This window comes from Dipodomys merriami, unplaced genomic scaffold (assembly GCF_024711535.1).
Source record: "Dipodomys merriami isolate MVZ:Mamm:240054 unplaced genomic scaffold, mDipMer1.0.p SCAF_8, whole genome shotgun sequence".
Classification (NCBI taxonomy): Eukaryota; Metazoa; Chordata; class Mammalia; order Rodentia; family Heteromyidae; genus Dipodomys; species Dipodomys merriami.
The window spans coordinates 19,484,115-19,501,571 of NW_027206401.1; the positions used below are offsets into that span (position 1 = coordinate 19,484,115).

General features: G+C 39.3%; 1 protein-coding gene across 5 annotated transcripts in view; it reads left to right on the forward strand.

Annotated features, from left to right (window-relative positions):
* Positions 1-17,457, forward strand: part of Nhsl1 (NHS like 1) — a 222,046-nt gene that overhangs the window by 175,655 nt on the left and 28,934 nt on the right. For all 5 annotated transcript variants that reach the window (XM_070010588.1, XM_070010587.1, XM_070010589.1 and 2 more), the window contains exon 3: positions 12,466-12,593. In XM_070010588.1, coding sequence (XP_069866689.1) covers positions 12,466-12,593 — 128 coding nt within the window. The remainder of the gene's footprint in view (positions 1-12,465; positions 12,594-17,457) is intronic.

Genomic DNA, 17,457 nt, shown 5'->3' on the forward strand with positions numbered 1-17,457 from the left:
CAGGGACAGGGTTGATGAAGCTGATGTTAATGAGCCTCATCTCACCCCTGAGTCTTATCTTTAAGACATAAACCCAGTGATGTCTGTTCTTAGTTAAAAAATTCTCAGCCTCTCTTAACCAGCAGGAAAAACCATATGCTCTTTAGTGGCCAAGAACCTTCACAAACAAATTCCTGCTTGTTTAGCCTTATCAGCCAGATTCCCAAGTCTCTCCCAGGAATCTCTATCCCCCTCCCAAGTTCTCCCCTGTTGCCTTCACTTGGAAGGAAAAAAATACTCCAACTATCATGTTTCCTTGACTTGTTCATCTCTTCTCTCAACTGCCAGGTTGTCCCTAACCTGTGCCTTCTCAAGACCTCACAACTGGACAACTGCTACTGTCCCATTGAAAGTTGTTCTGTAGGTGCACATGTCCCCACGGGCTCTTCTGCATGCCACAGGGCAGTCTGGGACCTCCCTTCTCTTTGCTATACATTCCCATAAGGCTATGCCTTTCACAGTTAAAACAGTTTATGATCTGTTGTATAGATCTGTTGCCATATTTTCCTACCTACCCAATGGCAAGATCCTTGGAAGCCAGTACCTGGTCTTATGTGTCCCCAGTTCACAGTCCCATGCAGGAACTGTAATACTGTTGTGTTTATGAAGGCCTTAACGATATTTGGTAAGGTCATCTGTAACTCAGGACTTGGCACAACTGGTAAGACTGTGGGAGTCACCAGAATGGAGATGGAGAGAGCAAAGGGCAAAAGATTTTGAGGGTTGTACTCCCAGACTTTGTTTTAGGGGTACTCTGGGAAGGAGAAGTAAAAGCAAGAGAGCAGTTGGGGAAATAGAATGCCAACAGAGATCACATTCATCATGAATGGGAAGGGCAAGTTGAATGGAATTGATCAGTAGGTGGCCATTGATGACCTGTGATCAAGAAATTGAGAGGCAGTAAGGGACCTAGGAGGAGGATCAGAGGTTGTAGCCTCTGAGCTGAAGAAGCAAGTTTTGAGATGGAGCTAGATTATGTTGCGGTTGTTCACTGGGTACTCTCAGAGGCTGGTGGGAATGTGGCTCCACTGTCTTGTTAGTCCTCTGATGAAAAGGATGACTTCATTTGCTGCTCTGCTCAGTGCTTGTAAATCTAATTAGACTGACTTTTCAAAGGCAAATGATAATGTAATTGAAGGCTTATTTTTTTGAGTGTGTTTGGTATTCATTAGAGTTGGAATTTTTGTCCTTAGGAAAGTTGCCCAACCTGATGAAACAAGGTATTAAATCCCCTATTGACCAAAGAGAATAGAGACAAAAAGGTGAGACTACAGAATGGAAATTATAAACAAAGAGGGCTATTTAACTTCTCCTGGTTTATGAAAGCTACTCCAAATATGGTCATCTTGAAAGAACTGCTTCCTAAGGGTAGTTAACAAGGGGGAGGGAAGTCAAATAGAGAAGCAAAGGGGAAATGAATAAGAACCATTGCTTTTGCAGATAGGTAAAGAGGCTTTCTGCCTTTTTTTTTTTTAAATGATAGCAACACACAAGAGATAGACTGGCAAAGACAGTCATTCAGATGATCCAGGTCTTAACAAAGCACTATGGATTGTTTAGACAAAAGCTTTCTGTGTTGTTTTTGTGTCCATAGCCAGTCTGCTGTCTCAGCAATTCTATTTTCACTTCTGATAAAGTAACTTGAGTGGCCTCTTCGTTTCATTGGATGCAGCATAAAAATGCCACATTGAAGGTCCTGTGGATAAGAATTGTTATCATTCCCCTGCACAGCTAAAGTCTCTGGTGCTGGCAGAGAATCTCTGCAGGCTATTTGATACTGAGTAACCTTGGTGATGCTCCTCACTGCCAGCCATAGAGCTTTGTAATTGTAACGTGAAATGAGATCACTTCCAACTTGGCTACGCTTTGGTGATGCTCAGCTAGAACTTGAACTCTTAACACACATTACCCATGGGGCACCAAAAAGCTTCCGCCTTAATTTAAATCAGATTTAGTGATGCCAGTCTTCTTAAATTAATTTAGGTATGTGAAGAGGAGAAATTTTAAAAAGTTGGTGTTTAGTAAATTGTGAATGGCATTTTAATAGTGATTCTTTCCAGGGTATGTAGTGAAAAACAAAGATGACTGTTTATCCAATAAATTAAGTATTGGTATTTAACTCGTAAGGTATTTTTGGATGTTTTTGTGTCCCATAATAGGAATTAACTAACCAGGAATAGAGCTATTGAAGTAGCTTAGAAAAAATCCTTTTACATAACTGAGATTGTTTAACCTGAGTGATTGGTTCAATGACAGCTTTTCAGTATATGTTACTACATTAGCACACTTGTTTCCATTTTCATGGTTGTGTTGATGACCGCAATTAGTAGGTTATTCCTTTCTGTGACCCTCTACCTCCCAACCCTAACCTCTCTTCATTTCTCTGTTGGGAAAGTAAAGTAGATAGATAGATGGCAAAGAAACTCATCCACCACCTCCTCTCTCATTACCCTCTTCCCCAGAACACATCCGAATACTTGCTTCTGAAAATGCCTGTTTTCTATGACATTGATTCTGCCTGTCCAGATAGCTTTGGCAAGTTGACCATGATGAAGTTAGCCTTCTAATTCTGGACTTGATTACTGTGTTAGTTTTCTGTTGCTATGACAAAATACCTGAGACAGACAACTTAAGGGGGGAAAGATTTCTCTTGACTCACTGTTTCAGGATTTCAATCCATACCTAACTGGCTCCATTGTTACTGGCCTGTGGTGAGGTAGTACCTAATGGTAGAAGATCAGAGTTGCTTATCTCATGGTAAGAAGCAGAAGGCAGAGACAGGAGAAGAGACTGAGGACTAGATATAGCCTTCAAAGGTACACCCCTGGTGACCTAGCTCCTCCAGTCAGGCTTCATCTTCCACAGTTTCTTTCATTCACAGTGGCTCCTGCAATTATTAATCCACCAATGAATTACTCTGTTGATTAGGTCAGAACCCTCATAGTCTAGTCACTCCGCCCCCCCCCCCCAAGCTCTAACTATGAACATTGCATTAAGTAAACTCATGTAATTCATATCCAAACCGTAAGTCAGCTTCCTGAAATTTTACCAGGACAAAATTTGCTGTGGTAGACAACCTTGACTGAATACTAAATATTGTCTTCAGTTTCTACTCCTGTCCTACTGAGTCTTTCTTCATCCTCTTTTTTCTTGACTACATGAATTGGGGAAGTCAATGTAATGGGAGGGCATTACATTCTGTATTGCTGATCAGCTCAGTCCCACCCCAGTGTACTCAAACACTGACGATACAGACTACCAGCCAAGTGGGCATGACATGTGCCCTTAGTAAATTTAGATGGAAAATATGGCCAAGGATAAATTCCAATGACAAAGTAAATGACGGAGCCAACACTTCTGTCATCAATCATAATACTTTTTAAAATATACTGTTGAAGGAATACAGGTATTCCTTCATTCACTTAATGAATTCACTGAGAACCTCCCAGCCTTTCACACTGAGTCAGGTCATTTAGAGCTTAGAAACCAGTAGGAGGACTTTGGCCTTTACTTTCAGGACATGGAAAGCCACTTGGAAAGAGTGGAACTCAAATCATATAAACTGACTCATCATCATTAAATGGATCAATCCGGCCCAGTGGTAAAAGTTCAGAGTTAAAAAACTGGGTGTGGAGGTGCATGCTTACATTCTCACCTACTCAGGTGTTGGAAGTAGGTGGCTTAAGGTTCAAGTCCTGCCAGGGTAAAAGCTTTACACTGTATCTGAAAAACAAATGAAAGAAAAGAGCTGAGAATGTAGCTCAAGTGGTAGAGTGTTTATGTAGCCAGTTTAGGCCTTGAATTCAGTCCATAGAATGTCATCCCCCTACACTCAAAAAAATTCAGTTAGGAGAAGTCAGAGATTAGACAGAGGTCATTCAGTGAAAGATGATAGTGGCCTGAATCACAAAGCTTCTTGTGCAATTAGAGCTGGTATGGGACGTTCAAATAAAGGCAAGAGCCCTCTAAACATTTAAGGAAATTTAGATATGTGGAACACTTCCACAAATAGTAAAATTTTTTTCCCAAAAGGAAAAAATAGGAGCTGAAAGTACATGCCAGATAACAGCATTCTGCCCTCTCCATTAATCTAGATCTGTCCAGATAAATTATTATTTGTCCTGTCTTTCTGTTTAGGTGTGGGCTTGGCAAGCAGAGGCTATTAGAATCATAACAAAAGTAATAGGCTAACTTATTTTCCCCTTTGGACCTATTAGCGTTCTTATTATTGAATATGTAGGCAATTTCTTTTATCTTCTTTGGGGACTCACTTGGTACCTTCTCCAGACAGAGAAGACTTCTCTCCCACTTCTATTCAAATGGTATCTTGTTGACCACTTCTAGCTTTGTAGACCTGGGCTTAGTCATTAAACCAAGAATTTTGTCTCATCCCTTGATGCTTTGTGTTGCATTGGGTGCTAAGTGTTATTGAAGTGATAGCAATGAAGAACTGGGCTTATAGGCACATTTACTATGAGGTAGATTTAAACTTAGTACTTAGTATATAATAACGTGCTTTTATGTCACTGTAAGCCTCCTCGTGTAATTTTATAATATCTCTTACTCATAAAAGTGGGAAGGGAGGAAGAGTCAATCAGTCCTCTAAGAAGATCTTAAAATTGTCAAATTATCTAGGAAAACATTCAACTTTTCAGCTCCAAACAACTGAGTAACTTGTAAACATTCCTATATCCATAGTCTCCTAATTATATTTGAGTTTATTGATTCTTGGAGACAATCTAAATGAACTGAACTTAAACTTCTTTGAAGAGTTTATGGAATATCCAAATATATATTAATATTTGTATTGAGATTAAGTGATTACATAAATGTCACAAATTTCACAGTATTGTGAGATAGTGATACTTAAAGTCACTATCACATTTTAACCTTTATAAGGCAAATTGTCATTATCATGGTTTATAATGTTTATAAGTTCTATGAACTTTGATAATACAACTATTTTTTCCACATCGGGAGATATGTACATTTCTTCCCTTTTGCTTAGTGTAAGCTATTTCCAAATACATATTTGGAAAATTAATTGTACATAAGTGACAAGGCCAAATCTTAACTACAATAAGAAATCTCTTATCCAGTATTGCCAGACCCAATAAACTAATAAAGTAGAAAGGTAAATCCCCTTTCTATTTTAAAATATAGTTTGGTTTAATTTTCCTTAAGAAAATAATAAATTTTTATTAAGAAAATAAAGTATATACAGATTTTTTTTTTCGAGGCTGGGAAGGTGGCTCAGTGGTAGAGCGCTTGCCTTGCATGCCTAAGGCCCTGGGTTCGATTCCTCAGCACCACATAAGCAAAAAGAAAAAAGCCAGAAGTGGCGCTGTGGCTCACGTGGTAGAGCGCTAGTCCTGAGCTGAAGAGCTGAGGGATAGCGCCCAGGCCCAGAGTTCAGGCTCCGCGACCGGACCAAAAACAAACAAAAAAAAAGAAAACAAAACAAAAAAAAAAAAGAATAAGTATATACAAAATTTTTAAGTGCAGTCAGTTTTACCTATGTGTTTACTTGAAAGCTCAGACTAGATTCTTTAGCTATATCCCTGGTATAGCAGTTGGATTGGAATTGACTTCCTTCTAATCATAAATGTTTATAGTCTGATGTATTCCTAGGCCTGGACCAAGGCAAAAATATGTACAAGAACTGGCCCCTATCCTGCTGTTCATAATCTGATGGAAAATAGCTGGGAAAGAAGTTTAGAAACTATGATCTCCTAGAAACTTTATACCTGCATTTCATAATCCATAAAACAGATAAAATTCTTTCCATTCTTGTTCAGTTAAGTACAAATCACATAATGAAGGGGAAAGGCTTTGCACTTAGGAAAATGTCAGTAGTACTGGCTTTAAAAATTTGACAATCTGGGCTGGGAAAGTGGCTCAGTGGTAGAGCGCTTGCCTTGCATGCATGAGGCCCTGGGTTCGATTCCTCAGCACACCACATAAGCAAAAAGAAAAAAGTCGGAAGTGGTGCTGTGGCTCAAGTGGTAAAGCGCTAGCCTTGAGCTGAGGGACAGCGCCCAGGCCCAGAGTTCATGCCCCATGACCAGACCCCCCCGGGGGGAGGAGATGGTAAGGGGAAACAAAGGAGGAGGCAACAATGCTTGATAAGAAATGTATTCATTACCTTGCCTATGTAATTGTAACCCCTCTATACAGTATTTTCACAATAAAAATAAATAAATAAACGCCCCCTCCCCAAATTGACAATTTATTGTAGGGCACCTGTAATCCTAGCTACTCAGGAGGCTGAGATCTTATCTCAGAAACTAAACTACTCAGAAAAAAACAGAAGTGATTCTGTAACTGAAGTGTTAGAGCCCTAACCTTGAGTAGAAGATGCTTAGGGACAGTGCCCAGAGTTCAAGCCCCAGGACTGGTATGTGCATATGTGTGTGAGCACACACACACACACACACAGAAAAGTGATCTGGAAAAAACAAACATTGTTTTAGACACTGGCTTATAGGGTACCTTCACTGAAGCAATCATATCATGACCATTAATTATTTTTATAATTAACTTTGGAACTGGAATTTTCTCAATGTACCATAACCTTGGATTATAGAAGGAGGATTATGAAAGATTTACTATAATTAAAACTAAACCACACTCAGATCTTGAAATATGGCATGCCTGGAACACTAAGCTGTTGAGAAATACCAGCATTGTGCTTTCAAACTGTGCTAGGAATTCACACACACAGACACACAGACACACAGACACCACACACAGCTATTCCCATGACCTAAAAAATGACAAGCCAGCCTACTAACCTGTTGTTCTGGCTTTAATACAGCAGTGCTTGTTTCACAAATCCAGTCCTTAAAGTTAGAATGTCATTGTGATACAGAGTAATTCAGGGTAACATAGAAGGTTGGTGCAATAAGGGTGGTCTGGTGGAAGAGGGAAGTGGAGTGGCATTGTGCTTACACTGTCTTAAAGAAATGTATTGACTTGGGGTGCTCACAAGTTTGGTGGTTTCCCCAAAGGCTAGTAGAGGCCAGGACTGCCCTCATCTATTAGATGGTTTGGAAAGCTGAAATGGTAATATATGTTGTATGCTAATGTGCATAATTAATGTAATTTTAAGAAATTAGAAAATAACTTCCAGAACAAAGAATCAGCTGGCTTTTTTCCACAACCTTAAAATGGTAGATCTGGTTACAATAATTTCATTATCCCTGAGAATTTTTTTTTTTTTGATGCTGAGGATTAGACCTAGGACTTAAGTATATACTCTATGAATGAGCAATATCCCCAGCCCTCCAATATTCTTTAAGAATATTTAAGGGGCTGGGAAGGTGGCGCAGTGGTAGAGTGCTTGCCTTGCATGCATGAGGCCCTGGGTTAAATTCCTCAACACTGCATAAGCAGAAAAAGCCAGAAGTGGTGCTGTGGCTCAAGAGGTAGAACGCTAGCCTTGAGCTAACGAGCTGAGGGACAGCGCCCAGGCCCAGAGTTCAGGCCCCATGACCAACCAAAAAAAAAAAAAGGATTTAAAATTATGTATTATATACAATACTTTTTGCTATTACAGAAAACGTAGATGTAGAAAAATATCATAATAAAACTAGCTTAAAATCTAGAAAAGAATATCAGAGCACTGCAACATCAAAGTGGATTTATTGAGTAGATGAAGCCTAGTGCTATTTCCTGCATTGTTAGGTGTGGTTGTCTTAGTCTATTTTGTACTGACATAATGGAACTTGGCAGTTTGGCATAATTTATGATGAACAGAAACCTATTAGGATCTTTTTGTTGTTGTTGTTGTTTTTCCAGTCCTGGCGCTTGAACTCAGGACCTGGGCACTGTCCCTAAGCTTCTTTTGCTCAAGGCTAACGCTATCATTTGAACCACAATGCCACTTATGGCTTTTCCTGCTTATTTGGTACTAAGAAATCAAACCCAGGGCTTTATGAATGCTAGACAAGCATTCTAGCACTAAGCCACATTCTTAGCCCTGTTAGGTCTTGATTCTGGAGACTGAAAGTCCAAGATCAAGGGACCAGCATCTGACAAAGGTCTCCTTGCTGCATCATAATGTGATAGAAGGATACAGAGAGGACAGTGCCATAGTGTGCCTGCTCCTATGATAATGGGCCAGTCTGGTTGTGAGGGTGAAACCTCATGACTTAAACATTTCTTAAAAATCCCATCTACTCTTGCCTTGCATGCATGAGGCCCTGGGTTTGATTCCTCAGCATCACATAAGCAGGAAGGGGTGCTGTGGCTCAAGTGGTAGAGCACTAGCTAGCCTTGAGCTGAGGAGCTGAGGGATAGATCCCAGGCCCAAAGTTCAAGTCCCATGACTGACCAAAAAAATTTTTTTAAATCCCATTTACTGTTACTGTCACAATGGCAGTGAAATTTCAACACAAGTTTTGGAGGAGATAAGATCGAACAATACCAACTTTAGAGAGAGAAGTGGAGGAGGGCTGTTTTTCCATCATAAGCAATGGAATTATCTTCATGCTGTTATCCTCAGAACAACTAGGGGCCATATGGTTCTACAACTTACAGCAGTTAATCAGTTCCTTCCTCCCTCTCACCTTCCTTCTTTCCTCCCTTCCTACTTTCTTTCCTTTCTGCTTGAACTAAAAGCCCCATGTCCTTGTATTTGGGAGACTGAAACAGTATTATTGAGGGCGAGGTGGAACATACATCTGCCTGATTTTTAGGTGAGCAAAGACCCTTCAAACTCTGGCTAGATGAGTGAATGTGAAAGGAAGGATTTATTTTCTGCTACTGAGATTTCAGAATAACTTGTTATAGCTGTATATTCTAGCTCATTGTGACTGACTTAGTAAATATAGGAACAATCACATAAAAAGGAAATTCAGTAAGGATTTCCTATAGAGAAAATTCTTTTGGAAATCACTCTTAAAAGCTGTTTTTTCTTTTTTTTAACTTTTTTGTCGTTGATCATGGGGCTTGAGCTCTGGGCCTGGGTGCTGTCCCTGAGCTCAATGCTAGTGCTCTACCACTTGAGCCACAGCATCACTTCTGGTTTTCTATTTGTTTATTGGAGACAAGAGTCTCACGGACTTTCTTGCCCGGGCTGGCTTTGAACCACAATCCCTCAGATCTCAGCCTCCTGAGTAGTTAGGATTACAGGTGTGAGCCACTGGTGCCCGGCACATGAAAGCTTCTTGTAGAAGATTATTTTAGCATTTCTAAATTAAATTCATGAAGTGGTTAGATGACCATCATGTTCTATAATCTTATTCTTTTTCTTCTATATTTAAAACTTTGGTTTACCAAGAAATGTTTGCCCATTCATTGGTACCTCACTGCCCTAAAGGAAGGAGGGGAAAATTTGTGGTTAGGAAACCAGACGCCTCAGCAGACAGTGATACCTTTCTCTAGGTAGTACTGTAAGAACAATAGCACAGTTTTATTCAAAATTTCTATTGTGAGAAGAGTATATGTTAAACACACATCTTCTATTACACTGAGGATCTTATTTCTAGCCTAAAGTTATTGGCATAACCTGACTTTAAATTGGGCTTCTTTATAGTTCCTCCCTATGCAGTGTTTAAAGAATTTTTGTTTATTCATGCTGGCCTGTTCCCACTCATGTCTCATTTTGCAGACAATAAACTGGTTTTTTTAATGAATAAAGCCACAGTTTTAGAAACTGAGATCTGTTGGAATTCGATGAGGGAATTTTCCTAGATTTCCCCTAAATTTTGGATAACTGACAATGGAATATGATGCGTTTACTAGGTTTTAGAAAATTGAAAGGAGTAAAAAAACTGTCCATCGGCCACAAATGTATACTATGTAGTTTAGTCTTATCCCAGCACCATATTTTTCTTTTGTTACACTACTGTGTTATACTGCAGTTTAAACATTCTCATGTACGATTTAACCCATGATAATGAATTTGGGCTGTTTTTAATATTCTTGTCTCTTTCTGACCAGAATATGAGAACTACTGTCACCCTTAGGAATGTTGATAAAGACTGTAGTCTATTTTCTGGGAGAAGAAATCTTTTTCAAACACAGTTTTACATGTTATTTAATTCATATAACAAATATTTAAAAATAATATTTGAAGAATATTGTTTTATAATTTCAGGCTTTATTAATGAGGCAAAAAATGATTTTAAATAATGAGAGGACTTAGTTTTAAGCTGGCACTGATGGCTCATGCCTACAATCTGAGCTACTAGAAGGCTGAGATCTGCTAAGCTAGCATGGACAGAAAAGTCTGACATTCTTTTCACCAGTTAACCAGCAAAAAACTAGAAGTAGAGCCATGGCTCAATTGGTAGAGCACCAGCCTTGACTAAAGAAGCCAAGGAGAGTGAGAGACCCTGAGTTCTAACACACACACAATCAAAATGACTTAGTATAAAAAAAGGACTGGCTTTTGTCTCATTTTGTTTTATGTATCAGATATTTGAAAACACTGTGCCCATACATGGGCAAGTAACATATGTTGCCTTGTGTGAGGTTTGCCCAGTCCTTCAGAGATTTCAGTTTTGTAGACTTGGTGAACTAGCATACTTCTAGGACTATAGGAAAGTTAATGACTTGATTTCTATTACGTTAAAATATGATATGTGAAGCTATGAGGTGTGTGTGTGTGTGTGTGTGTGTGTGTGTGTGTGTGTGTGTGTGTGTGTGTGTGTGTGTGTGATATGTGAAGCTATGAGGTGTGTGTGTGTGTGTGTGTGTGTGTGTGTGTGTGTGTGTGTGTGTGTGTGTGTGTGTGTGTGTGTGTGTGTGTGTCCTAGGGCTTGAACTCACAGCCTACGTGCTATCCCTGACTTTTTACACCCAAGTATAGCAGTCTACTACTTGTCATAGCTCTACTTCCAGCTTTTTTGGTGATTAATTGGAGATTATAGTCTCATGAACTTTTCTGTCTAGGTTGGCTTTGAACTGTGATCTGTAGATGTCTTGGGTAGCGAGGATTATAGGCATGGGATAATGGCACCTGGCTGCCAGAAATTGTTTATAATTTTTATTTTTAATCAATATTACATGTAGTTGCAGCTCAGATAAACAGTTCCTTAGCCTCTAAGTAACTGAAGTAAATTTTTTTTGGTTTATGATTGTATGTAGATTTTTTTAAATTAATGTGATACTTTTATGAACCCTCATGACTATTTTCATGGGAATTAAAAAAAAATCTGCTTTGTAACTCTGAACTAGGAACTTTTCCTATCTACTCCCACTGTGAGAGCAAAAGAGAATGGGAAGTTTTTATTCCCTGTGTTTTAAAACTGGTGGCTTGCTATTTTTATCTCTCCACTGAAGTGATTGTCTCCTGTGAGGCAGACTCCCAAGGTCCAGGTTAGCAGGAGCTGTGAAGGCGGCCCATCTTAGTTCTGTGCTGTTAGGAAAGTGGTTTTATACAACTATGAAAGAGAAAAAGTCCAAAACCAAGCACATTTTGTGCAATTTTAGAAAGCTAGATCTTTTAGAAACCCTGTGGCAAATCCTTTTGGTCAAGCAAGTACCTTCATTGTGGCTGGGAATAAGCAAGCTCCTGGTGCTGTAAAAGCCTTTAGAAATTTTTCTAACCTGGCCATGAGTGTCCTCAGTGCAGTGGTTTCCCTTGACCATGTGCCCCTGGCCCAGCCCCCTGCTGTGTCCCCATTACCTTCTACTTGATGCCACACATCTCCTGTGGACAGGCATCTTCTCTGAGGCTGTCACCAGCTTCACATGAAATTCCACACTGTGCTTATAGGCAGTTTGGTAACTACATTAAATTGAGGGCTTGGCGTGTAGCCCAGAGAAATGGCAGCACCTGGTCAGTATCTCCAACACCGTGCGTGTGCGCGCACGCGCGCACACACACACACACACACACACACACACACACATTGATAACAAAATAAAATGAGAACATTGTGATTCTTGACCTTGCATGAGATTTTCCTGTGGATGTGTCTAAGAGACAGCATTGCATGGCAATTATTTGTGTGTTGTTTGTTGTTTTATTCTAAATGTGGAATAACTATCGTTACATGTCAAAAATTAAAGTGCAGTAGTACTTTAAGCACTGTGTTAAAATCCTTATTCTGTTGCTTAGTTTGTATAACATTACATCACTGTTTAATTACCCTAACTTTCAATTTCTTGTGAGTAAAGTTAATGATGATATCTACTTAAGGGTTGTGACCTCTGAAAATGGTCTATTTAAAGTGAATTAATGTGGTAGGTAGGTGCTTTGATCATCTTAAGTTTTTTAAATCACTTTTTAAATTATATCTATTGTGAAATTCTATTTTGCCTAGTAAATTGTAACTGGAAAAGTTAGAGGAGTCAACAGATTCTGAGTTCTAATGTTCTCCCTCCCTCCCTTCCTCCTCCTCCTCCTCTCTCTCTCTCTCTCTCTCTCTCTCTCTCTCTCTCTCTCTCTCTCTCTCTCTCTCTCTCTCGCTGCAGAATGTGATAAGCTGAGGCGGGATGGCTGCCGCAGTTCTCAATACTACTCTCAGGGACCCACCTTCACAGCCAGTGCCAGCCCTGTGGGTGACGAGTATCAGGATGAGGATGCAGAAAACGATCAGAAGGTAAGGCTATGAAGCTCTTGGCAACATCATGATAAAGCCTGCATTTTAGTTACTATGAACGGGCAGTCATACCTCAAAACCGGAGGTATGAGAGGCCTGGCAGGATCCAATGAAACTTGTGTAGCAGTGCTCCCCTGAGAACTCCCTAGGGCTCCCACAAAAGATTCCCTGAAGGATTAGGGAATGACCTTCGGTGTCTTATAGACCTCGCACCTTCTCATAGCCCCACACGGAAGACCAGGCCTCCAACACATGGACTTCCAGAGGATGAACCCATTCAAGCCATAATAGACTCTCAAGTATAGCAGCAGAAGCCACTTTTCCACAAGTGGTCAGGATGTTAATATACATCTGATATCAGCAGTGCTTTTACTTAGTATTATTGCACTGGGCAATTCACTTACTGATGTCATGTGCATTGGGGTTACCTTTTCATCTTTAATGATGCACACATTGCATGGGAGATGTATTTTCTCAGTTCTACTTGCATATGAAAGAACATGTATGAAGGTTTTTATTTACATAGTATTATTTTCATTTTATTAAGGAATGTGGACTGATACGAGTTAAAATAAAATTTGATAAACAGGCTTTGAGTTAGAAACCATTTTTAATTAATCAAAACTTTTAATGGCATTAAATCAATACATAAATGCTTTATTGGTTGGAAACTTATAAAAATTTGTTAAGATAATAGTTGCCCTTCAAATGAACATTGGGCTCAGATTCTTTTTTTAGGCTGAAATTTTTAAAATTAATATTAGTTTAAGTTAACAAATCATAACTATACATTGTATGCTACAGTGTGATGTTTTAATATACATATGCAATGTAGAGCAATTATATCAAGGTAATTGGTGTATCTATTCCATCTTTTGAACCTTTTAAAATCATTTTTCAATTGAAATTCCCTTAGTTATTTTGAGATGTATCTGTAGGCTAGAGCTTTAGCTCAGTGCAGAGCTTATCTACCATGAGTAAGGACCTGCAATAAATTCCTAGCACCACACACAAAGAAAAATAGCAAGAAAGGGAAAAGGAAAGAAGAGACAAAGAAAATTATTCACTATAGTCACTATATCCAAACTCAAAACTTACTCCTACTGTCTATCTGAAGCTTCATGCTCTTTGATCAATAATTCCCCATTCTCTTCTTTGAAACCTAAATTTTCATCACAGAACCTTTTTTCCTCTATTTAAAAATATTTCTTGGGCTGGGAAGATGACTCAGTGGTAGAGCGCTTGCCTTGCATGCCTGAGGCCCTGGGTTCGATTCCTCAGCACCACATAAGCAAAAAGAAAAAAGCTGGAAGTGGCGCTGTGGCTCAAGTGGTAGAGCGCTAGGCTTGAGCTGAAGAGCTGAGGGACAGCACCCAGGTCCAGAGTTCAGGCCCCACGACTGGATTCCCCCCCCCAAAAAAAAAATAATAAAAGTATTTTTTTTAGATATCTGAGGATTGTGGGTCAAAGCAAGCCTGGGCAAAAAAAAAAAAAATCCATGAGACGCTGATTCCCATTAACCACCAAAAGGCTGGAAGCTGGAAGTGGGGGTGTGGCTCAAGTCATAAAGTGCCAGCTTTCAACAAAAAATCCAAGAGAGCTCGAGACCTGAGTTTAAGCCCTAGTACAGGAAGACACACATACACAGATATTTCATTTATATAGTAGTTTAATTCTGTTGGTAAAATGTATGAAGATAGTTATACACTTGAGATAGGGTAAGTAACTATTTTCAAAATAACTTCTTCTAGCCTTCTTTTTTTCTATTGGCATGGGTAAGGAAAACGGAAACCAGAATTGTATAGTGAGATTTTTTGGTTTATCCAGATAGACTTCAGGGTTACCTTGTAGTTCAGAAGAGGAAGAAAAATTTACAGAGGACCCAGAGACCGTGTGTGTGTGTGTGTGTGTGTGTGTGTGTGTGTGTGTGTGTGTGTGTGTGTGTGTGTGTGTGTGTGTGTGTGTGTGTGTGTGTGTGTGTGTGTGTGTGTGTGTGTGTGTGTGTGTGTGTGTGTGTGTGTGTGTGTGTATTTTATTTATTTATTTTTTTGGCAGTCATGGGTCTTGAACTCTGGGCCTGGATATGTGTGTGTGTGTGTGTGTGTGTGTGTGTGTGTGTGTGTGTGTGTGTATTTTATTTATTTATTTTTTGGCAGTAATGGGTCTTGAACTCTGGGCCTGGATGCTGTCCCTCAGCTCTTCAGCTGGCCTACTGGGGGTATTTTCTAGGTACAACATGATTGCACAAGTTCGTTACTATCTGAGCTTATAGAGTTCCCTGGTAATACATTGCATTTTTGTGACAATTCCTAAGACCTTTGGGGGAAAAAAATGAAAGCATAGTTTTTACATTCTCACATAGCTACTACTCATTTGCTCAGCTGTAAGAAGTGAAGTCTCTGTGGACCCATTTACTTTTCAATACAATTGCTAAGGATCCACACCTCCAAGCAGCCCTCCTTCAGATATGGGTCATATAGGCGGTAAGTGAGCAGGTGACAGTTAAACGTGAACGCACATGTACAAATCCTTTATATCATATAAGAGGCAGGGCACATTCCAGTAATGACACATGGTCATATTAAGTGTCTCTGTGTGATTTGGTAGCACTGGGACTGCTAGCCCAGGACCTAGAAAGTGGGATCATAGAAAGCTCTGCTTGGGCCACATGTTGTTTCTTTTTTCCTCAAGGCAATCAGATCAGTGGTTGAGGGCCCCTGTAGGTGCCCTGTGAGACCCAGGTTCCAGCTCCGTGTCTGCACGCCTAGCCTTCCTATACCTTTCCTCTCCTGAAAACACTCAATCACTGCCTGACCCTAACTTCCTTGTTGTCAATTTTTTTTGTTACTTTTATGACTTAAAAATCCAGGTTAAGGCAGGTGCTGGTAGCTCACGCCTGTAATCCTAGCTACTCAGGAGGCTGAGATCTGAAGGTCATGGTTCAAAGCCAGCCCAGGTAGGAAAGTCCGTGAGACTCTTATCTCCAATAAACGACCAGAAAACCAGGAGCAGAGCTGTGGTTCAAATGGTATTACACTCACCTTGAACTGAAGAGCTCAGGGATAGTGCCCAGCCCATGACTGACCAAAAAATAATAATAATAATAATAATCAGGTTAATATTTGCTGTTGGTTGAAAGCACTTTGAAATCCTTGGGATATATTGTTAATGATGTTTAAAGGTAACTTTTGTTTTTCCCAGTCTCTTAAATATATAGAACTAAGATGAATGAAGTAGAGTCAGAAATTTTTAAGTCACTAGGACTGTCATCTCAGGGTAGTTTGATAAGAAATTTGCTTCAGAATAAAGTTCATATCTGCTTACTTTGTAACAAATGTATAGTATTTAATGGATATTATTCTCTATTAACTAAATATCATCTGATATTATACCTTCATATTAAACTTCCTTCCGTCATTCTCCTTTTCCCCCTCCTTCCTTTCTTCTTTTTCTTTTTGCCTGTCCCTCCTTCCCTCCCTCCCTCTCCTGATTGCATCACAACTGTCACTGTACAAACATGTTGTTTATCTTCATCTTTTGACCTTTCATCTTCCTCTGATTTCTACCACATTTTCAGTTGCTCTTTATAATAAAATATCTCCAAAGAACTGTCTAGACTTGCTGTCTCCTGCCCTTTCCTCACCATCTCTTTTGAAGCCCCTCCAAACGTTTATTTCCTGCTCACTACTGAAACTACTTTTGTTAAGTCCATCAATCACCTTCATGTTGCCAAATCTAATAGTTCTTGGGATTCTTCTAAACCTTTCAGCAGTATGTGACATCACTTATTACCTTTGTTTCTAAGGATATTTTACATCATTTTTGTGATACCACAGCAAATCCTACTTTTCTTCCTATCTATACATGGCCTCCCAGTCATTTGTTGGGACTCTCTTCCAAATCTCTACTGCTAGTGGAACTTTGGGACTCAGGTCTCACCCTCTGCTTCCCTGTAACAGATTCATGAGTGGCATGCTTTCCCTGAAGTTTCCTAAGTTTACATCTCTGGCCCAAACTCATAGGTTTATCAGTTCTTTGTCCATTTCCACTTAAATGTCACACTGATAACATTTCCAAATTCAAATATACACTATTCACACACTTCTAAAAAACACATAACTAGTCATCATAGTTTTCTCCTCCACAGTAAAGTACAACACTCTTCTGCCAGTTATTTAACTCAGACACATTTGGAATACTCTTTTCTCTTTTCCCCCTCTTTTCTCTCTCTCTCTCTCTCTCTCTCTCTCTCTCTCTCTCTCTCTCTCTCTCTCTCTCTCTCTCTCTGTATGTATGTGTATATATATATATACATGTATATATATGTATATATACACACACATATGCATATACACCTTGTATATGCATATCATATATCATATCATGTAGTCTCTTGTTAGATAGGAGTGATATAGTTAATCTTGACACTGCTTTTATAATTTATGTAGTATATCAACTCTGCTCTTACAGGACAAACTCTTCCTTAAAGTGATCCCACAGTGAGGGTTGTGGTAGGGAGTCCTATCAGGTAAAACCAACACTTGAAACTTTAAGTGTAAAGAAAAAAAAAAGAAAAGATGGAGTTTTTCTTAATGAATTAGTTTCACACTAAGGCTAGAGCCTGCAAAAATTGTACAAAGCAGAAAAATAGCTAGCCAGTATCATTTGTGAATTTTGACTTAACAAGTCATAAATAAATCACTAAGAAATTTAGCAGCTCATTAAAAGACAAGTACTCCTGAATCCAGTGGGTTTATTTTAATAGTAAGGCAAGTATGTTCAGTATTAGATATATTGCCTGATCATGTAATCATTACTCATATTAATCATATTAAATCCAGTGGGTTTATTTTAATAGTAAGGC